Source organism: Papio anubis, chromosome 10 (genome assembly GCF_008728515.1).
Source record: "Papio anubis isolate 15944 chromosome 10, Panubis1.0, whole genome shotgun sequence".
Classification (NCBI taxonomy): Eukaryota; Metazoa; Chordata; class Mammalia; order Primates; family Cercopithecidae; genus Papio; species Papio anubis.
The window spans coordinates 59,638,607-59,663,570 of NC_044985.1; the positions used below are offsets into that span (position 1 = coordinate 59,638,607).

At 36.2% G+C, this 24,964-nt stretch overlaps 1 protein-coding gene across 6 annotated transcripts in view; it reads right to left on the reverse strand.

Annotated features, from left to right (window-relative positions):
* Positions 1-24,964, reverse strand: part of LNPK (lunapark, ER junction formation factor) — a 79,570-nt gene that overhangs the window by 10,967 nt on the left and 43,639 nt on the right. For all 6 annotated transcript variants that reach the window (XM_009182498.4, XM_009182499.3, XM_017946675.3 and 3 more), the window contains exons 9-10: positions 8,811-9,023; positions 877-982 (exon numbers count right to left, since the gene is read on the reverse strand). In XM_009182498.4, the coding sequence (XP_009180762.1) occupies positions 877-982; positions 8,811-9,023 (319 nt within the window). The remainder of the gene's footprint in view (positions 1-876; positions 983-8,810; positions 9,024-24,964) is intronic.

Sequence of the window (24,964 nt, forward strand, 5' to 3'; positions counted from 1 at the left end):
TGGTGTTTTCCAAAGTATAGTGCTGGGGATGAGAGCCTCCAAATCTGTGATAAGGCTGGAAAAGTTGGAACCCTCTTAGAGATTCACAATGAACATTATTAAAACCTGAGAAGTCTTGCAGCAAATAGACATATTTAATTTTGTTTAGTACAACCCAAAGATTAATTTCTATACATGATTCTCATACCTTTCCCAGTTACACTAAACATCTTCCTCATTTTCTATTTATATACTTTCTCAGTTCTCTGTGGATATACTCAACGAATACTTCACTATATCAAATGTCATTCTATTTTGAATAACATACAATTCATTACATAAACATTAAATTCTGATTCCTTTTTTAAAATAATATTAGGAGAGCTGTCAGACATCTACCACCCTATGAATTTTTTAAAAATCTATACTTTGACAATTGCTCTGTACATATCATACGATCTTCCTAGAGTTATTTTAAGAATTGGAAAAGCATTTTGAGAACTGCTAAGTACTAAATACATGCAAATTCCTCTTAACATTAAAAGTACTACTATCACCAAGTCCAGTACTGATACCTATAAAGCTCCATTTCTTAGAACCTATCAGAGTTGCATTATGTTTTTGCTCTTTAAGTTTAAAAGTTTCAATGAAATAATCTAGTTTCTCTAAAAGTTATAGCAGAGTTAATATTTTTTCAAAATGGATTTAACCCAGACTATGTTGTCAAAACTTCTACTGTCAAATAATTGAATATGTACTCTTTTGCAGGGCTATAAAATATTCCATTATGCTATGAAGTCAGAAAATAGGTGCCACAAAACTGTAGAACACCTAGTGTGTGCACACACACACATCCTGTTTTCACTTTCATTTATCTACCACCCCAGTAAATATTACCTGTTTTGTGGACCATCACCAACCAGATATTCAACAATTCTATCCAAAGCACCTCGTTCTCGGGGGAGAATAGGTCTTGCTAAAGGTGGACCTGGAGGATGAAGACCTATTAAATAAATAAATACATACAAAATTTATATACATGAAATATACATAAAGTTTAATTCCATTACCAAGAACTACCCATGCTTGTTAGAACTTTTAAAAGGTTTTAACAAAATAGCAAAATATTAATTCTTATAAATCTCTGAAGAACATTCAAGTTTTCATTAATAATATGGTACTACAAAAATAAATTTAAATATGTGCTATATTAGAACTACCTTTGCTAGTAGATTCTATAGTAGATTCCTACATAACTACTAGCAAATAAAATTATGCTTAGTTCTGTATAAACTGATTTTTTTAAGTGCTCCAACTCTTAAAAGCCTACGTAATAGTAAATCAGGGGACTTCCATTTCAGGCCATAATAGAGTAACAGGAGTCAGATTTAACATCCCACCTAAAACAACTAAAATACTGTGCAAAACATATGAAGTAACAGTTTTAAAGACACTGGATATCAAGCAATGTATGTTATTGTTCCCTGAGAAGAATAAAAACAAAACATGCCCTACAACTGCCCCAGCTTATTGCCTATAGTTTCCACTTGGCAATGAAAGTAAACCCAGGTGAAGTGTAGCAGGCTCTCATAGTTGAGGAGACAAAGCCAGAATTCTGAGGAGGTCAAGGCATATCGAGTTCACAAGAAAGGGTACCAAGCAGGAGAGAAGGCACAGAGAAACAACAACAAAGATCTGCAGAGGGTCTACTGGAGAATTCAGCAGAGTACTGACTGGTGTATGCACGTGAGAAAACTATCTGAGGATGGAGGAAAAAGACTACTCAAAAAGGTGAAAAGAAACAGCGTTTATACAGGGCCAAGAATATTGCCCATTTCCAATCAGAGTGGACAAACCTCCTAACACACAGGCCATTAGGTAAAGTATTCAGAAGAGTACTGTATAGGAATTTTTAAAACCCAGCATTCAATAAGGTAAAATTCACAATCTCTGGCATCAGATTAAAAATTACTAGACATGCCAATAAGCAGGAAAATATCACCAATAAGAAAAATCAATCAAAATTGACCCAGAAATCATGAAAATGACTGAATTAGTAGACAAATATTAAGACAATTCTTATGACTATATTTCCTATGTTTGAGAATCTAAAGATTCAGTATGCTAAGTAGACATAAAAAAACTTAAAACTTAAAACAAAATTGAACTTCTACAGATAAAAACTACAATGTCTAGTATAAAAAAATCCACAGATTATGTGTACAACAGTTTAGACACTGTACACAAAAAACTTGTGAACTTTAAGACATAGCAATAGAAACCATACAAAATGATACCCAGGTGCAGTGGCTCATGCCTGTAATTCCAGCACTTTGAGAGGTCGAGGTAGACAGATCACTTGAGCTCAGGTGTTCAAGACCAGCCTTTGAGAGGTCGAGGTAGACAGATCACTTGAGCTCAGGTGTTCAAGACCAGTCTGGGCAATATGAGGAAGCCCCATTTCTACAAAAAAAATACAAAAATTAGCTAGGTGTGGTGGCATGCACCTGTAGTCCCAGCTACTCAGGAGGCAGAGGTAGAAGGACTGCTTGAACCCGCGAGGTGGAGGCTGCAGTAAGCCATGATCGTACCACTGCACTCCAGCCTGGGTGACAGCAAGACCACAGAACAATCTCAAGCAGCCTAATACATATATATATATAACTGGAGTCCATCAAGAAGAGGAGAGAAATGAAGAAAAAGACAAAACTCTTTAAATAATGCATATTTTCCAAATTTGATTAAATCTATAAACCCACAGATGCAAAAATATCAACAAATCCCAAATACAAGAAACAATTTTGCTCCAACACAGTGCATGAACAAATTGCTTAAAACCAATAATAAAGAGAAAAATCTTGACCGCATACGGTGGTTCATGCCTGTAATCCCAGCACTTTGGGAGGCCGAGGTGGGCAGATCACAAGGTCAAGAGACAGAAACCATCCTGGCCAACATGGTGAAACCCCATCTCTACTAATACAAAAATTAGCTGGGCGTGGTGACACGTGCCTGTAGTCCCAGCTACTCAAGAGGCTGAGGCAGGAGAATTGCTTAAACCTGGGAGGTGGAGGGTGCAGTGGGCTGAGATTGTGCCACTACACTCCAGTCTGGGCAACAGAGCGAGACTCTGTCTCAAAAAAAAAAAAAAAAAAAAAGAGAGAGAGAGAGAGAAAGAAATCTTAAAAACAACCAAAAAAAATACATTCTGTACAGAGAAAAAGATAACAATGACAGCAGACTTCTCATCAGAAAAGACTCAAGTCAGAAAACGATGAAACAGTATGTGTAAAGTTCTGAAAGAAAAAAAACTGTCAAAAATTCTATATCCAGTATGAACATCTTTTTTAAATGAAGACCTTTTCCAGATATACAAAGCTGAAAGAATTCATCACTAGAAGAACAACAATACAAGAAATGTTAAAAAGAAGTCCTTCAGGCAGAAGGAAAGTGATAGCACATGGAAAGCAAGATCTACACAAAGGAATAAAGAATCTAAAACAGTTATCATGTGGGTAAATATATAAGACTTTTTATTATTTAAATCACCTTAAAAGATAACTGACTGCACTCTATTATGCATTATATGTAATCTAGAGATGATTTAAAGTATATGGAAGGTTATGTATAGATTATATGCAAATACCATGCCATTTCTTTTAAGAGATTTGAGCATCCGTGCATTACAGTATCCACTGGGTGATCCTGGGACCAATCGCCCACGAATATATGTTCTTTCAAGTAAATATAAAACATTTACCAATACATGGCATTCTCAGACATAAAACAAGTATCAACACACATAAGAAGATTCAAATAACACAATGTATGCTTTCTAACAATAGAATTAAATTAGAAATCAGCAGCAGATAAACATCTGAAAAATCTCCAAATATTTGGTGACTAAATAACATACATTTGAATAACCCAGGATTCAAAGAAAAAAGGAAAATTAGAAAGTATTTTGAACTGAATGAAAATGGAAAAAAAAATCAAAATTTATGATATGCAGCTAAAGCAATACTGAGAAGAAAATTTATAATATTAAACACCTATATTACAAAAGAAGATAGGACTAAAATCCATAATTTCAGCTTCCATATTAAGAAACTATAAAAGAAGAGCAAATGAAACCCAAAGTACAGAATAAAAGAAATAATAAAGATCAGAGAGGAAATTAATACAATAGAAAATACAAAAATAATAAAGAAAAGCTGGTTCTTTGGAAAGATCAATATAATTGTTAACCTCTAGCCAGACTAATCAGGGAAAAAAAGATACAAACTATTAACATCAGAAATGAGAAAAATAGCATAATTCTGGATGGTAAAAACATTAAAAGAATAATTAGGGAATATTATGAGCAACTTAATGCCAATAAATTCTACAGGTTAGATAAAATGGACAAATTCCTTGAAAGACTACCAAACTACTAAAGTTCACTCAAGAAGATAAAAATAATTATTTGTTAAAATTTTGTTAAGAATTTTTGCATCTATGTTCATATGTGATATTTGTCATAGTTTTTCTTAAAGAAATTGAATTTTTAGTTTAAAAAAAAAGAAAAAAAACCTTTTTCTCTCAGGAAAAAAACAAAACAAAACAAAACAAAACCGGCCCAGATGCTTCAACTGGTCAAATCTTTAAAATTAAGGAAACATTTAAATTAAGGAAGAAATAATACCAATTCTACACAAATTGTCCAGAAAATTGAATAGGGAATACTTATTCATAATGTTATGAAATGAAACCGACATAACTCTGATACTAAAACCAGAAAAAGATATGACAAGGAAAATATAAACAAAAAAACCCCACAGACCAATATTCCTAATGAGTACTGATATAAACATTTTTAACAAAATATTAGCAAATCAAAGCCAACAATATGCATATAAGATAATTCATCATGATCAAGTGAGATTTATTCCAGGAAAGCAAGTTAGTTTAACATTTAAAAATCAATGTAATTCACTATATGAACAGGCATTAAAACAAAGAAACAAAGTCCAATAAAAACATCTCAATAGCTGTAGAAACAGCATTTGAAAAAATCCACAATCTATTACTGATTTAAAAGAAAACCTTCAGCTAACTAAGAACAGATGGGCACTTCAAGCTGATAAGGAGTATTTATTAAAACAAAAAACCTTAGAGCTAACATCATGCTAAACTGTGAAAGAATAATTGCTTTTCCCATAAGATCAACAAAAAGGCAAGGATGTCCACTCCTAGCACGTCTATTAACACTGTACTGAAGGTTATAGCTCATATAATAAGATAAGAAAAATAAATAAAAGAAAACCAGATTGGAAAGGAAGAAGTAGAATTTTCTTTATTCAGACAATGTGGCTATGTAGAAAATACTACATAATCTACAAAAACGTTATACTATCTAGAGCCAATAAATTAGTTTATCAAGGTTATAGGATACAAGAGCAATATACAAAAATCAATTGTATTTCTATATACTAGCAATAACCAATTGGAAATAGTTAATAAAACAATACCATTTACAAATGCATTAAAAATATGAAATAATTAGATGTGAATTTAACCAAAAAATGTGCAAAATCTATACACCAAACAGTACAAAACATTGCTTAAAGAAATTAATGACCCAAATAAATGAAAAGAAATATACTGTGTTCATGTAATAAATTAGACAATATCATAAGAGACTAATAGTGAGTGGGGAGTGGAGGAATAACACATAAAATTTAGTTTTTATTTTATATAAAAATAATAAAAATAAAGAGTTACACATTCAAACGTGATGAATTGTAACCCTATAACCTCTGAAAACTGAAAGAGAACTATTTGCAGGAGATACTCTGAATTGAAACAACACACAGAAGGCACTGAGAAGAAAGTGACAAAATAAAATGTGATGTTTGCCTTTGTAAAACAAGACGGAATGAACATAATAAGGTGGGCAGCAATGGAGGTTTACATGGAGACTTCATAGAAGACTCTGAAACAAAATGGAACCCTATTGGAAGACGCCCTGCAATATAGGGATACAAAGGTTTCAAAATGGCTGTGACAAAATCTTTCAAGTATTCAAGATGGCTTTAGGATAGCAATACATTATACTAAATTCCTATAATTTAAAGGAATAAAAAGGAAATTTGATTTGTAAATAACCACAAACTTAAAGGCTACTACCATCTATAAAAGGGCAACTGATGTCAAAATTATAGCTATTAGTAAATAAAAGTCAGGTTCCAGACCAAGTTCTTAGTATTAGAAATCAAGTACACTTTTTTTTTTTTTTTGAGACGGAGTTTCGCTCTGTCGCCCAGGCTGGAGTACAGTGGCATGATCTCAGCTCACTGCAACCTCCACCTCCTGGGTTCCAGCGAGTCTCCTGCCTCAGCCTCCCAAGTAGCTGGGATTACAGGCACCTGCCACAAGGCCTGGATAATTTTTGTATTTTTAGTAGAGATGAGGTTTCACTCTGTTAGTCAGGCTGGTCTTGAACTCCTGACCTCAGGTGATCAGCCCGTCTCGGCCTCCCAAAGTGCTGGGATTACAGGCGTAAGCCACTGCACCCGGCTCTCAAATACACTTTCAAGATTCCATCACTGGCAGGGCGCAGTGGCTCACATCTGTAATCCCAGCACTTTGGGAGGCCAAAGTGGGCAGATCATCTGAGGTCAGGAGTTTCAGGACAGCCTGGCCAATACGGCGAAACTCCTACTAAAAATACAAAAATTAGCCAGGCCTGGTGGCGCCCGCCTGTAATCCCAGCTACTCAGCAAGCTGAGGCAGGAGAACTGCTTGAACCCATGAGGCAGAGGTTGCAGTGAGCCAAGATCCACGACACTGCACTCCAGTCTGGACGACAAAACAAGACTCCGTCTCAAAAAAAAAAAAAAGATTCCATCAGCTAAGTTACTGGTTTACTTGTGCTAACAACATTCAATTATTATCATCAAAAAATAAACTTGAATCCAGACGTGGTCATCCCTCATTATCAAATTTTCAACTTGAATAAGCAAGCCAAATTAGATTTGGAAAGCATTTAAGCCAACTTAACTTTTGCTAGAGTATTTTACTTCTACATATTTAAAGTGAACATATCCACAAAAGAATCTGGATACATGAAATAACAGATTTCATAAAAATGTCTTAAACCTCTTGCACATGCATCTTTATATTCATGCTGTTATAGACAATGGTAATTAATACAAACATCAAAAGCAATCATTGTAGGAATACTGGTCATTTTTACACAGCTTGGCAAATTATCAAGTACCTGCTGGTTATTAATTTTCAAACATATGGGAGCTCTGTGGTAATACACATTAAATTGATTCACTTCCACAAATATGGCATAAAGAAAAAATTAAATATTAATCTTCTTTATAATAAATTATTTAACTCATTCACATTTTTGGCAATGTACAATTTAAACACAGTCTTTCACACAGAAACTAATTAAAAACTTTAGTAAAACATGTTATATTTACATGATCATAAAATCTAGGCTATTATGCCTTCTATAGCCCTATTCTTACATGTGCAATACAGTTTTTATTACTATATATGTTGCTAAACTTTTTGCTTAAAATAAATTAGATATACAAAGGTATATAATCCATACATTGGCACCCAAAAATGTTATTTCATTAAACAACCAGGAATTTTAATTTACAAATCATGGGTATCTCAAATCAACCAGATAACAACAGAAACATTAATTTTCAATCAATTTAACTTTTCTCAATTGCATAAAATATATGGCTGCCTTAAGTATTGTCATTATATGTCAAATTTAAAAGTATTGTTTTACATAACTATTTTAAAAGTTTTAAGATTTGTATACATTTCATTTATAGTCAGTATTCTTAATCTGTTAATAAATGAAGAGGTTTTTTAGTCTTCTAAAATCTCATGCTGCATTTGTGAAGGAAAACAGGAAAAACATCTACTGTACTACGTAACATTTCCATTTTTTAATGATTTTACTACACAAATACTCTGATTACCTGATATCAGCTACTGCCTAGCCTCAAAATCATTATTAATTATATATTAGTAATTAGTCATGAAATAACAAATTAATCTACATTAGAATTAAATAATTTAAAACAAATAATTTACTATCATATACAACAATATGACATGGAAATCTATGTAAAACAACGTGATCTGTGCTAAAGCAGTGGACTTCCATGCCCCAATCACACTCCAAAAGAAACTGCAGGGTACTATAGTCTATTACACTTCAGAATGGGATCTTCCCCTAGAGATCCACCACAGTGAAAAGAGATAATCTATGAAATAAAATAAAGACAATATGTTCATTTTAGAGCTTTATAAAATATCTATCAGAAAATACTAAGGTTCTATGCCTTAAAAATAATCTATTAGCCCACATTAACAAAAGTATACCATAATACAGGAGTATTATTCCTGAAATATGTTGTCTTGTTTAAAAATGTATGTATGGAGTTTAGCAAAAAACATCAATACATTCCAAAAGTGTTTTCTTCTATCCCCATTTTATATAAATCTGGAGGCATTCTAAAGTTAAATATAAAAAGATATCCTGTACTGTTGGCTACAGAATAATACAAAGTTTTATTGCCATTTAAACAAAGAAGCCATAACAGTTAAATGAGCTCGAGAAATAGGTTTCAGTATCGCAAGGTGCCAGCTGTAAAGAGTTATGGCTAATTGAATATGGAACTCCTGCTTAATCAGATAACTGCTCTGCTATTTCCAAATGAAATGCCATTTCCATACCATCTGAAAATGGCCCATTTTATTGGTAACCAGAGAAAACAATATAAACTGTAAATAACATTAAGTGCTCTGTTTACCCATTCCAGGCACTGAAGTAGCAGGGGATCCAAGATGTCTTGGTAACACATTTGATGGGAGGGCTGGAGTAACAGTCCTTTCTGGGGGTCCACCAGGGGCAGAACTGTCCTTTGGTGGTCCAGGAGATACTGGAACTTGTGGAGGAGGGCCCTGGTTAGGGCTTGCTGGTGTTGGAGAAAGGTTTCTTTGAGCTGCAGTTCGCTGACGAATCTCTGAGAAGAGTAAGTACATACTAGACTTAATTTCCAATATACCATATTAGCCAATATCACAAACAATTTATATTTATTAAAATTTTACAGCCCCAAAAGGCATTGTAGTGTCAAAATTACTTATAATAAGAAATCTATAATATGTGACATTGAAAACAAAGTACTCTATTTCTGAACTTACAGTTCAACTGTATGTTTATACAACAAGCCGTGATCTAAGTGTAGCTACTGATACCACTTTTCAAAACAAATTCAGTAAAATAAAATAACCTAATTACGTGTCAAGTCTTTTTACAGTAATCTTCCTAATTATGATAAAGGAAAGAAAGTTTATCAGAATTAGTGAAAACTCCAAATTGCAGATTTGTTTTTCAAGATTTAAAAAACTAAAAACTAAGAGATAAGTGAATAAGTATATTCTGGAATTATCAAAGTAATTAATCTAAGTAGTCACAGAAATGCTGAAAAAGTATTTTTACTATTAGGAGGTACCATTTCCATTCTCCTTTATGGTATTGCTATCCTTTTGGCAAATTTGTTTTGGCCAAAACATTCAACAGATCTACTCCATATAAACAATGTTTCATCATTAATAAATCTTAAGCTTATAGTTACAGAAATTACAAGATTCTCTGTAACAGGGGTCAGCAAACATGCCAAATCCAGGCTGCCGCCTGCTTTTGTAGTTTTATTAGAACACAGGCCAGTTCTTTTGTTTACATATTGTCTATGACTGCTTTAGAAGAGTAGAGTCCTTGCAACAGAGACCACATGGCTCTCAAGGCCATTTAACTATATTTACTATCTGGCTCTTTACAAAAAAAGTTTCATGACTTGTACTCAGTAACATAAAATTAAATTCTACTATTCTCCATTCCCACCAATATTTTACTTGAATGTCAGTGGTAAGATTTCACATAAAGAAGCCTTTATACTTTTTCAATTCTACCTACCACATTAAATTATCACAAATCCTGAATTAGTGAGCTGAAACTAAATGAGTTATTTTTAATTGGCATAAATAGTAAAAATACATACGTCCAGAAGCAAAACACTTGGACTCTACTTGACAGTTAAAGATTTTCATGAAAGTTCATTGCAATTGAAAGTACAGGTCTAGCATCAGATCTTAGTTCATCCCAATCTAGTCTACTAGCTAAGAACCGGGGTCCTGAAGTCAAAAAGATTTGGCTGGAATCCTGGCGCTGGCTACATGACTTCAGATGGGTTACCTAACTTCGACAAACCTGTTATTTTATCTGTAAAATTAGGATAATATTATTAAGTAATATAATTGTTATGAGAATTAAATATGATAATGTATGTAAACTGATAGCTCACATTTAATGAATACTTACTTCAGATGACAGTTTTTGTGCACAACTAAGTATTTTCAAATAATTTTAGCTAAAATTACTGGGACCAACTAATTTTCCATTGGTTCACAATTTAGTCTTTAACCAAGCCATGGCAATAAAAATTATAAGCATAGTATCATTACAAAAATGGAAGCATCTTTATATTTTGCTACTTTCCATGCAAATTATGTAGAAAATTTCAGCTTTCACCTGAACAAATCATATCCTAACATCTGCAAATTAGCTGCTAACTTTATTTTTTACTCACAAGGAACACCTTAATAGGTGGTTGCACATTAGGAAAGCTGTTAAATGCTGCAAAATGTACTGAGATCAATAAAATCATATTAGGATTTGATAATTTAAACTGCTCATTTGAAAATAAGGTATCAAATACTGTAAATCATTTTTCAGCCAACTTTCAGGTAAAGCATAACTCAAAAAGCGGCATTTTTCTTCCAGATAAATAAAAGTTTAGCATTTATTAGACTATATAAAAGTAGCTGTTATCCTTCCTCTTCATGAAGACTTGAGACTACTTCCTCTAAATGTACATTTACCCAGTGAAAATTACCTGAAATGCTTTTACTGTCACTAGTACACCACTGAAAGGTGACTAGCTAACAAAGGACACCATGTCAAGCATTCCATAAAAGAGACGTCCCTTAATAATTCTAAATCTAAACTTAGGCAAAGGGGGAAAATGTACAGCAGAGTCACAAAAGGGAGAAAATGTAGTTTCATAATTTTCAAAGGAAAAGCAAGTAACAAAAGTTACAATATCTTCAATAGTTTAAAATAACAACAAGGTACCAAATCTATATTTGGCAAAATATTATAAAATATTCTGGTAGTCTCAATTTAAAATACCTCAGATTTATCTCCTTTTAACTACTTGTGATTCACAAAGTTTTGTATTAATTACTCTAAAAAGTTTCCAGTACTCAACAAAATAATCATATTAGATATATTCCACATTTCCTGCCTCAGTTGTAAGATACAAAGCCCCCAAAGCCCCCAAAAGAGCCACCAAGCATTCCACATGAATCTGGCAAAAAAATCATAAGCAGCATGCCATAAGGTTAATTCTCAACTGGAGTATGTTTTAACACCCTCATCAATGATCAATGACCCAACAAAAATCACACTCATTGAGGATGATGACATGCCTATATTAGGTTTAAATTCAAAATGAAGCAAACAGACCCATTACCAACCTCTTTTCAAAGAGGTTATTTATTAAGAGTTATGCATAAAGTTAGTTTGCTTAGTGGGTACAAAATATAGTTAGATAGGAGGAATAAGAACTAGTGTTTGATAGTACAGTAGGGTGACTACAATTAACAATAATGTGCCATTCAAAATAGCTAGAAGAGAAGAATTGGAATGTTCTCAACATAAGATAAATGCTTGAGGTGATGGATATCCCAATTACCTTGATTTAATCATTATAAATTGTATGCAAGTATGTAACCCCAAAAATATGTACAATTATATATCAATTAAAAATGAAGCAAATAGAATCCAAATGACATATTTTTTAAACTACTATATTAAACAGAAGCTTAAATTAATGATAAAACAGCATAGCTGTGCAAAGCAAAGACTCTGGGATCAAATGGTAGTGATTTTAGCTCCACCCTGTTTATTAGATGTGTATGCCACCTTTTCCAAGTTGATGACATCACTCAGTGCAGCTTTCTCATAATGTGAATACTTACCTCTTATGGTTGTTGTAAAGATTAAATGAGAAAATCAAGACAAAGAACTCAGCCAAAGCACATGCGAAGTACTTAACGGGCAATAACTATTAGCAGAAATAGTGCACATCTAAAGGTTCCAACGATTATAATAAATCAAAAACTAAACAACCTAGAATTTCTAAGGCAATTATTTAAAATATATAGATACTAATTTACACATTAAATGTTTCCCTAAAGTTATCTGTGAAGTCGTTTAAATGTATAAATTCACAATTTATATAAAAACTTAAATGTATAACTCTAGTTTGCTATTAAATAATATTGGGATGTTTTATAATACTCATCCCTTAATTATCAGATTTTTTTAAATACTTTTTTTATGCTGCTAGAAGGTTTTGTCTTTGTTCTATTATCAAGCTGTAGTAGGAAGAACACCATACAATAATTAGGAGGCCTGGATTTTCATCTAGCTAATAGTACCAGTTCCTTTATTATTATTATTTCCATAGGTTATTGAGGAACAGGTGGTTATATGAGTAAGTTCTTTAGTGGTGATTTGTAAGATTTTGGTGCACCCATCACCCAAACAGTATACACTACACCCTACTTGTAGTCTTTTATTCCCATCCCCTTCCCGTTCTTTCCCCTGAGTCCCCAAAGTCCACTGTGTCATTCTTATGCCTTTGCACCCTCATAGCTTAGCTCTCACTTATGAGTGAGAACATACGATGTTTGGTTTTCCATTCCTGAGTTACTTCACTTAGAATAATAGTCTCCAAATCTCATCCAGGTCACTGCGAATGCTGTTAATTCATTCCTTTTTATGGCTGAGTAGTATTCCATCATTCATTCATATATATATATGAATACAAAAATAAAATATATATGAATACTATATATATACACATATATATATCACAGTTTCTTTACTCATTGGTTGACGGCATTTGGGTTGCTTCCACGTTTTTGTGATTGTAAATTGTGCTACTATAAACATGTGTGTGCAGTATCTTTTTCGTATAATGACTTGTTTTCCTCTGGGTAGAAACCCCGTAGTGGGATTGCTGGATCAAATGGTAGTTCTACTTTTATTTTTTAAGGAAATCTCCATACTGTTTTCCATAATGGTTGTACTAGTTTACATTCCCACCAGCAGTGTAAAAGTGTTCCCTGTTCACCACACCCACACCAACATCTACTATTTTTTAATTTTTTTTTATTATGGCCATTCTTGCAGGAGTGAGGTGGTATTGCATTTTGGTTTTGATTTGGATTTCCCTGATCATTAGTGACGTTGAGTATTTTTTCACGTTTGTTGGCCATTTGTATATTTTCTTTTGAGAATTGTCTATTCATGTTCTTAGCTCACTTTTTGACAGGATTGTTTGTTTTTTTCTGGCTCCTTACGTGAACTAAAACCCCACTATGTTCCAAATTTCCTTAACATGAGAGTGTTGGCAAAACTATAAAGGCAATATTCATATTTTCCCTAGCAGTGGTCAAAGGCTTTCTGAAGTACTGTGTCCAGTTCTAAGACTCACAAGAGAAAATTTCAGAAACTGGATTTTAGTAATGGGGGTGAGGGAATCTTTAAGCCTATTCACATATGCAGATGTGGAAACTCTTAGACTTACGGTGAATTCTGCTTTTTATACTTGTGAAAAAATTATACTATAGTATAATTTTATACTATAGTACTATAGTTAGGGCACAGGGATATATTTTCAGGTAAATTTCTATTGTTTTCAGTTCAGTATTTTTTAATTTATTTGAATGTAATTCCTTTAAATAGTCAAAATAACAAAGACATCTCTTCCTTCTACTTCCAAATTTTTCTGAAGTCCATATTCATTATATCTTCTCTTCACATTCACTCATACTAAGCTGCTCCAAATTCAGTTTCTACTCTATTTCGCTACCAAAATTGTACTCTCAATAGGTCAATGTCTTTTTATTGCTAAAAAATGACTTTATAACCTCTTCCTTCCTATAGAGGCAAAGCTTTTTGAAAAACAAAACAAAAAAAATTCTTCTCTGCATTTCACTTCTTAACCCAACTCAATCTGGTTTTTCTGCTCCTTTTTAGCTACCACAGTATTACCCACCACTGAAAGTATCATTGCTTTGGTCACCAACAATGTTATAATACCACTACTAATGTTGCGTTATCATAGCTACTCTTTATCAAATCCCTATTTTCTGCTAGGAACCATACTAGGCACTATATACGAATTTACTAATTTCATCTACTATTTACATCAATCCTTTGGGGTAACTCCTATCCCCAGTTTTCAAAAGGAGAAACCAAAGTTCAGTGGCTAAGTAACTTGCTAAAATTCTCACAGTAAAATAAGAGAGGGAGCCAGGATTCAAATTCTAGTTTTTATGACAAAAATGCCCATATTCTCTTGTGTTATGCAACCTGTCAAATTCAAAGGCCTCATTTCAGTCTTCTGCTTACTACCAGTCTAGCTCTACTTTTGACTCTGATCATTCATTCTTTTTCCTAGGCTCCTTTTTCTTCATCTACCCTTAAATGTCAATGTTCCCTGTAGTTCTGCCTTGGGTGCTCTTACTCTATTTTCTCTCTCTGGGCAATTTCACTCAATCTCGTATTTCCAATAATAATCACCTATGCTTCCCAATTATTTCTAATCTGTATATCCATAATCTTAACCTTTCTCCTGAGCTCCATATGAAATAATCAACTACCTATGAACCTCAGCATCTTGCTATAACTCCCATTCAACAGATCCAAAAGTAAATTTATTATCTTCTACAGAAACCAGTATTCCAATTATGTTCTTTATCTGGCATAACATACTAACATCTAAACAGTTGTCTAAACCAAAAACCTAGGTCACATCTTGATTCTTCCTCCCACCCCCCAACCCTGCCCCACTTTCCAAATCTAATTGCCTGTATCAATCTACTCCTGAATTATCTCTTAAATCTCTTCTTTTTCCTCAACACTACTGCTATAACCTTATCTAGTACAGGCCTTTATCTTGTAACTATATTAGATGATATTCCTAATTGATCTCTATGGCTCAGTCATATTCTCTCCAATCCAACCTCCATGTTACCAAAACAAAATGTATTCTTTGTAAAATGCTAACTTGACGTAAAATTTAAAGCTTCCATTTACTTTACATGTTGTGTATAAGATAAAGTCCTCAACTCCAGAACTATACTACATAATGATGCAGACAAAGCCCTTCATAATTTGATCTCACCTTCATATGAATCCTACCTTCCTTTTTCAGGGATATGGCAATATTTGTAGTGCCTCAAGGTGCCAAGTTGTTTCTCTCTTCCAGTCCTTGCACATGGAGTAAATCCTTTACCTGAAGAGTACGTTTTCAATTCCATTCTCACAGCAAATTATTATTAAAAGTTATAATGCATTGTAATTCGTGCCTACCTTCATTTTGGTCCTTAGCATACTGTTTATTTACATGTGTATACCCCTTTTAATCAAAAGCTAATAAGCAGAAACTGCATCTCTGCAGACACATGATGTGGGAAAGGTAACTGGTACAGAGTATGAGCTTAATAAACACCTATGAAATGAATCTACTTTCCTCTTGCATTTCAGTGCTAAATTTCCAACTGCCTATTACCCAACTTATTTGCTGTGAAAAACAGGAAAATGGCCTCTCAAAAATGTCCCCATCTTCATGTCCATTCTGTAAATATGTTACATGCAAGGCAGATAAAGATTGCAGATAGAATTAAGATTGCTAGTCAGCCTGCTGCATTTAGAATCTCAGCTTAACTTCAAGAGTCCACACAAAAGAGCTATCTTTAAGCAGAAAGCTTGCTATCAATAATAATACATAACACTTGCCAGCCTTTAGATGAGTTTATTCTTTTGTTCTACTTTTCAAATTAAAAATACATTTTGCTTTACAGTTCTTTGTCTTAACATTTACTTTCTTTTATCACCTTAATGATTTATTTTTGATCTGGTCTAACTTCTGGCAATCTGAACATTAAACCACATGAAACTTGCAGTTCACCAACGTCCTATTTGGTAAATTACTATTTTATAATATTTAAACAAAATACAGGAATGCCGCCGGGCGCGGTGGCTCACGTCTGTAATCCCAGTACTTTGGGAGGCCAAGGCAGGTGGATCATGAGGTCAGGAGATCAAGACCATCCTGGCTAACACAGTGAAACCCCATCTCTAGTAAAAACACAAAAAATTAGCTGGGCGTGGTGGCAGGTGCCTGTAGTCCCAGCTACTTGGGAGGCTGAGGCAGGAGAACAGGAGAACGGCGTGAACCCAGGAGGCGGAGCTTGCAGTGAGCCGAGGTCGCACCATTGCACTCCAGCCTGGGTGACAGAGCGAGACTCCATCTCAAAAAAAAAAAAAAAATACAGGAATGCCAAAATAAATGTTTACTTTTATTTTCTTCAACTCATTTATTAAGCAACCACTAAGCACACTGAAGCACATTGAAAGGGATGCAGAGTTGCATATAGAGGTAGCAAGCTATCTTTAAGACAAGAAAAACAAACTCACTAAATATTCTAATACAAGCTAAATGCCATATAATGGGAGCCAACAAAGTACTATAGAGTGAAGTGGGGACTTCACAAGAAGTGAGGACTGACAAATTAGTCATCTAGATGGGATGAAGAAAGGGTTTACAGTGATGGTGGCATTTGAGATAAACAATGAAAACTGGATTGGGATAGATATGCCTTTGTTATCCATATTAAAGCACACGTGGCAGTTTTAAAATAAGACTCCAAAATCCTCTGATTCTCCTTTCAACAAACGGGAGCGGAGGGTGTCTGTGTACCCTCTCCTTGAAACTGTACTCTGACTTTGATAAAGAGAACAAAGTTGTGCCGGAATCCAGGACTTTCTGTCTCCTGTGCTCCTTGGTCTTGGAACCTGCCACCAGGGAAGAGTAAGCTCAAGTGACCCCAGAGAGAAGTCCATCTGAAGAGGAACCAACAGCCAGCACCAACTTCCAGCTGCATAAACCACCTTGATAGTAGATCCTCTAGCTCAGTAAAGTACCTCTAACTAATGTGAGACACAGATAAGCTGTCTCCACCAAACCCTAGCCAAATTGCAAATTTCATGAGCGAAAAAAGAATGCTATTTTAAGTCACTAAATTTTAGGATGGTTTGTTATATACTAAATAATTGTAACAGTATAAATTTGATACTTACGTAAAGAACATTAAAATTTCTTATAAGGCAAATTTATTCAGGTGAATTTATTATTTTATAAGGCATTTTCAGATTCTCTTAATCAAACACATCCCCAAAAAACAGCAAAATACAAAGTATTGCTCCATTTGGTATAAAGATTTAAAAAATCTATAATTTCTACTTTAATTTTCAATACATGCTATGGAACACAAGTGAGTAAACTCTAAAACCTACTGAAATAAGAAGTTGTAGTCTATTTCCAAAAACCATTAAATGTCTCTGCAAAAATAATTGATTCTGAATCTAGCTGTGGCAACATACAATTGACTTTTCTTTTGTTACATTTCATTAGTAAAGGTGCAGGGTTGAGGACAAAAGGCAAAAGAAAATGTGTAGGTGGTTTCCCCCTAGAAAACAATAGGAGGGTCAGTTAGGGATTTGTTTTAGGCTGGGTGTGGTGATTGAGGCCTGTAATCCTAGCACTTTGGGAGGCCGGGGCTGGCGGATCGCTTAAGCCCAGGAGTTCGAGACCAGCCTGGGCAACACAGTGAAACCCCATCTCTACAAAAAGTTAAAAAATTAGCTGGATACAGTGGTACATACTTGCAGTCCCAGCTACTTAGGAGGCTGAGGTGGGAGGAAGGCTGGAGCCCAGGATGAGGTCACAGTAAGCCATGAAGACACCCCTGCACTCCAGCCTGGGTGATAGAGTGAGACCATGTCTTCAAAACAAAAAGACTCATTTTTTAGGGTATACTCCAAAAATGTGATCATTCTCCCTATTTCAATCATTCATTCCTATGGTGATACCTATTCCTGTAACTTTGCAACCAGAAATAACTGATCCCCTCTCAGGTTTAAGCATCCTGTTCTCCAACCACACTAACCTCTCAGTTTACCTCCTCCAACTCCGAGATCTATAACCCATTAATTATTAATTATTAACAAGTCAGTGAACATTTTTGGAAAGAGCCACCTAGTAAACATTTTAGGCTTTGCAGACCACACAAGGTCCTGTTACATATTCTTATTCTCTATTTTTTAGAATGCTTTGAAAATGTGAAAACATTCTACGCCAAAGAGCCATAAAACACAGGTCTTGGCCCACATTTGCAGGCTGCAGTTTGTGGATTCCTATATTAATACTATCAACACCTTTTGACTGTCCATCACTACCACTCATGCCTTTATTTCCCTTACAATCATCTTAAATTCCATAATCCATTGTTATAATGACTCACCTACAAACAACTTCAGCTCCTGGCCCCCTTATCAAATGATCTAACACATTAGGCAAAACCCCAACCCTGGTTAAAACCAACCATTTGCCTACTCCATGCTGGCACCTACACAGGTGACCGTAACTGGAAAAGCATACAGAATCCTCCATTAAATGTATGACTACTCATTTTACGTAGCCTTTAGAGTCCCCTGGCATTATTCCATACCTTTTCTTCAAGCCTCCAACATTATCTCCCCCAACCTCATCCTCACTAAGAAAATAGAGATACAATCAGAAAATTGGCTGGGCACAGTAGCTCACGCCTGTAATCCCAGAACTTTGGGAGGCTGAGGTGGGCAGATTACTTGAGGTCAAGAGTTTGAGACCAGCCTGGCTGACATGGTGAAACCCCATATCTACTAAAAATACAAAAATTAGCTGAGTGGCATGGCAGGCACCTATAATCCCAGCTACTCAGGAAGCTGAGGCAGGAGAATCACTAGAACCTAGGAGGTGGAGGTTGCAGTGAGCTGAGATCACGCCACTGCACTCCAGCCTGGGTGACACAGTGAGACTTCATCTCAGAAAAAGAAAACAGATAGAACCTGACCACCCACCTATATCTGCCCATGTTCTCAGACTTTCCTCATTGCTAAAGATGAGTTATTACACACTTGTCAAAAGCCAACTTCTCCACTTGTATACTAGATCACATCCCCTCTTGCCTACTCATGGACAGTTCCAAATCAATTCTCCCTACTCTCTCCTCCATCATTAATTATTCCACATCCATACTACTGCAAATCATTCCAAGATGGTCAAATAGGAACAGCTCCAGTCTGCAGCTCCCAGCATGATCAACACAGAGGATGGGTGATTTCTGGATTTCCAACTGAGGTACCTGGTTCATCTGACTGGGACTGGTTGGAAAGTGGGTGCAGCCCACAGAGGATGAGCCGAAGCAGGGTGGGGCATCGCCTCACCTGGGAAGCACAAGGGGTGGGGAAATTTCCCTTTCCAAGCCAAGGGAAGCCATCACAGACGCTACCTGGAAAATCGGTACACTCTCACCCTAATACTGCGCTTTTCCAACTGTCTTAGCAAACCACACACCAGGAGATTATATCCCGCGCCTGGTTCGGCGGGTTCTAAGCCCACAGACCCTTGCTCACAGCTAGCACAGCAGTCCAAGATCGAAATGCGAGGCAGCAGCCTGGAGTGGGGGAGGGGCGTCCGCCATTGCTGAGGCTTGAGTAGGAAAACAAAGCGGCCAGGAAGCTCCAACTGGGAGGAGCCCACTGCAGCTCAAGGAGGCCTGCCTGCCTCTGTAGACTCCACCTCTGGGGGCGGGGCATAGCTGAACAAAAGGCAACAGAAGCTTCTGCAGACTTAGACATCCCTGTCTGACAACTCTGAAGAGAGCAGTGGTTCTCCCAGCATGGATTTTGAGCTCTGAGAACAGACAGACTGCCTCCTCAAGTGGGTACCTGACTACCGTGAAGCCTAACTGGGAGACACCTGCCAGTAGGGGCCGACTGACACCTCATACAGCCGGGTGCCCCTCTGAGACGAAGCATCCAGAGAAAGGATCAGGCAGCAATATTTGCTGTTCTGCAGCCTCCACTGGTGATACCCAGGCAAACAGGGTCTGGAGTGGACCTCCAACAAACTGCAGCAGACCTGCAGCTGAAGGTCCTGACCGTTAGAAGGAAAACTAACAAACAGAAAGGAATAGCATCAATATCAACAAAAAGGAAATCCACACCAAAACCCCATTTGTAGGTCACCATCATCAAAGACCAAAGGTAGATAAAACCACAAAGATGGGAAGAAACCAGAGCAGAAAAGCTGAAAATTCTAAAAAGCAGAGCACCTCTTCTCCTCCAAAGGATTGCAGCTCCTCGTCAGCAATGGAACAGAGCTGGATGGAGAATGACTTTGATGAGTTGACAGAAGTAGACTTCAGAAGGTCGGTAATAACAAACTTCTCCAAGCTAAAGGAGGATGTTTGAATCCATTGCAAGGAAGCTGAAAACCTTGAAAAAAGATTAGACAAATGGCTAACTAGAATAAACAGCATAGAGAAGACCTTAAATGACGTGATGGAGCTGAAAACCATGGCACAAGAACTACGTGACGCACGCACAAGCTTCAGTAGCTGATTTGATCAAGTAGAAGAAAGGGTATCATTGAAGATCAAATGAATGAAATGAAGCAAGAAGAGAAGTTTAGAGAAAAAAGAGCAAAAAGAAATGGACAAAGCCTCCAAGAAATATGGGACTATGTGAAAAGACCAAATCTACATTTGATTGGTGTACCTGAAAGTGACGGGGAGAATGGAACCAAGTTGGAAAACACTCTTCCGGATATTATCCAGCAGAACTTCCCCAACCTAGCAAGCAGGCCAACATTCAAATTCAGGAAATACAGAGAACATCACAAAGATACTCCTCGACAAAAGGAACCCCAAGACACATAATTGTCAGATTCACCAAGGTTGAAATGAAGGAAAAAATGTTAAGGGCAGCCAGAGAGAAAGGTCGGGTTACCCACAAAGGGAAGCCCATCAGACTAACAGCAGATCTCTCAGCAGAAACTCTGCAAGCCAGAAGAGAGTGGGGGCCAATATTCAACATTCTTAAAGAAAAGAATTTTCAACCCAGAATTTCATATCCAGCGAAACTAAGCTTCATAAGTGAAAGAGAAATAAAATCCTTTACGGACAAGCAAATGCTGAGAGATTTTGTCACCACCAGGCCTGCCTTACAAGAGCTCCTGAAGGAAGCACTAAACATGGAAAGGAACAAACAGTACCAGCCACTGCAAAAACATGCCAAATCGTAAAGACCATTGATGCTAGGAAGAAACTGCATCAACGAACGAGCAAAATAACCAACTAACATCATAATGACAGGATCAAATTCACACATAACAATATTAACCTTAAGTGTAAATGGGTTAAATGTGCCAATTAAAAGATACAGACAGGCAAATTGGATAGAGTCAACACCCATCAGTGTGCTGTATTCAGGAGACCCATCTCACATGCAGAGGCACATAGAGGCTCAAAATAAAAGAATGGAGGAAGATCTACCAAGCAAATGGAAAATAAAACAAAACAAAAAAACACCAGGGGTTGCAATTCTAGTCTCTGATAAAACAGACTTTAAACCAACAAAGATCAAAAGAGACAAAGAAGGCCATTACCTAATGGTAAAGGGGTCAATTCAACAAGAAGAGCTAACTATCCTAAATACACATGCACACAATACAGGAGCACCCAGACTCATAAGGCAAGTCCTTGGCGACCTACAAAGAGACTTAGACTCCCACACAATAATGGGAGGCTTTAACACCCCACTGTCAATATTAGATCAACGAGACAGAAGGTTAACAAGGATATCCAGGACTTGAACTCAGCTCTGCACCAAGAGGCCCTAACAGACATCTACAGAACTCTCCACCACAAATCAACAGAATGTACATTCTTCTCAGCACCACATTGCACTTATTCCAAAATGGACCATATAGTTGAAAGTAAAGCACTCCTCATCAAATGTAAAAGAACAGAAATCACAATAAACTGTCTCTCAGACCACAGTGCAATCAAATTAGAACTCAGGATTAAGAAACTCACTCAAAACCACACAACTACATGGAAACTGAACAACCTGCTCCTGAATGACTACTAGGTAAATAACAAAATGAAGGCAGAAATGAAGATGTTCTTTGCAACCACTGAGAACAAAGACACAACATATCAGAATCTCTGGGACACATTTAAAGCAGTGTGTAGAGGAAATTTATAGCATTAAATGCCCACAAGAGACAGCAGGAAAGATCTAAAATCGACACCCTAACATCACAATTAAAAGAACTAGAGAAGCAAGAGTAAACACATTCAAAAGCTAGCAGAAGGCAAGAAATAACTAAGATCAGAGCAGAACTGAAGGAGATAGAGACACAAAAAACCCTTCAAAAATTGATGAATCCAGGAACTAGTTTTTGAAAAGACCAACAAAATAGACAGACCGCTACCAAGACTAATAAAGAAGAAGAGAGAGAAGAATCAAATAAACACGATAAAAAATGATAAAGGGGATATCACCACCGATCCCATAGAAATACAAACCACCATCAGAGAATACTATAAACACCTCTATGCAAATAAACTAGAAAATCTAAAAAAAATGGATAAATTCCTGGACACATACACCCTCCCAGTACTAAACCAGGAAGAAGCTGAGTCCCTAAATAGACCAATAACAGGCTCTGAAATTGAGGCAATAATAGCCTACCAACCAAAAAATGCCCAGGACTAGACGAATTCACAGGCGAATTCTACCAGAGGTACAAAGAGGAGCTGGTACTATTCCTTCTGAAACTATTCCAATCAACAGAAAAAGAGGGAATCCTCCCTAACTCATTTTATGAGGCCAACATCATCCTGATACCAAAGCCTGACAGAGACACAACAAAAAAAGAGAATTTTAGACCAATAACCCTGATGAACATTGATGTGAAAATCCTCAATAAAATACTGGCAAACCAAATCCAGCAGCACATCAAAAAGCTTATCCACCATGATCAGGTTGGCTTCACCCCTGGGATGCAAGGCTCGTTCAACATACGCAAATCAATAAATGTAATCCATCACATAAGCAGAACCAAAGACAAAAACCACATGATTGTCTCAATAGATGCACAAAAGGCCTTCGACAAAATTCAACAGCCCTTCATGCTAAAAACTCTCAATAAACTAGGTATTGATGGGACATGTCTCAAAATAATAAGAGCTATTTATAACAAACCCACAGCCAATATCATACTGAATGGGCAAAAACTGGAAGCATTCCCTTTGAAAACTGGCACAAGACAGGGATGTCCTCTCTCACCACTCCTATTCGACATAGTGTTGGAAGTTCTGGCCAGGGCAATCAGGCAGGAGAAAGAAATAAAGGGTATTCAATTAGGAAAAGAGGAAGTCAAATTGTCCGTTTGCAGATGACATGATTGTGTATTTCAAAAACCCCATCATCTCAGCCCAAAATCTCCTTAAACTGATAAGCAACTTCAGCAAAGTCTCAGGATACAAAATCAATGTGCAAAAATCACAAGCATTCCTATACAGCATTAACAGACAGAGAGCCAAGTCATGAGTGAACTCCCATTACAATTGCTTCAAAGAGAATAAAATAGGAATCCAACTTACAAGGGATGTGAAGGACCTCTTCAAGGAGAACTACAAACCACTACTCAACGAAATAAAAGAGGACACAAACAAATAGAACATTCCATGCTCATGAATAGGAAGAATCAATATTGTGAAAATGGCCATACTGCCCAAGGTAATTTATAGATTCAATGCCATCCCCATCAAGCAACCAATGACTTTCTTCACAGAATTGGAAAAAACTATTTTAAAGTTTATATGGAACCAAAAAAGAGCCCGCATTGCCAAGACAATCCTAAGCAAAAAGAACAAAGCTGGAGGCATCATGCTTCCTGACTTCAAACTATACTACAAGGCTACAGTAACCAAAACAGCATGGTACTGGTACCATAACAGATATATAGACCAATGGAACAGAACACAGGCCTCAGAAATAACACCACACATCTACAACCATCTGATCTTTGACAAACCTGACAAGAACAAAAAATGGGGAAAAGATTCCCTATTTAATAAATGGTGCTGGGAAAACTGGCTAGCCATACGAAGGAAGCTGAAACTGCATCCCTTCCTTACACCTTATACAAAAATTAAATCAAGATGGATTAAAGATTTAAATGTTAGACCTAAAACCATAAAAACCCTAGAAGAAAACCTAGGCAATACCATTCAGGACATAGGCATGGGCAAGGACTTCATGACTAAAACACCAAAAGCAATGGCAACAAAAGCCACAATAGACAAATGGGATCTAATTAAACTAAAGAGCTGCTGCACAGCAAAAGAAACTACCATCAGAGTGAATAGGCAACCTACAGAATGGGAGAAAATTTTTGCAATCTACCCATCTGACATAGGGCTAATATCCAGAACCTACAAAGAACTTAAACAAATTTACAAGAAAAAAACAAACAACCCCATCAAAAAGTGGGCAAAGGATATAAACAGATACTTCTCAAAAGAAGACATTTATGCAGCCAACAGACACATGAAAAAATGCTCATCATCACTGACCATCAGAGAAATGCAAATCAAAATCACAATGAGATACCATCTCACACCAGTTAGAATGGTAATCATTAAAACGTCAGGAAACAACAGGTGCTGGAGAGGATGTGGAGAAATAGGAACACTTTTACACTGTTGGTGGGACTGTAAAATAGTTCAACCATTGTGGAAGACAGTGTGGCGATTCCTCAAGGATCTAGAACTAGAAATACCATTTGACCCAGCCATCCCATTACTGGGTATATACCCAAAGGACTATAAATCATGCTACTATAAAGACACATGCACATGTATGTTTATT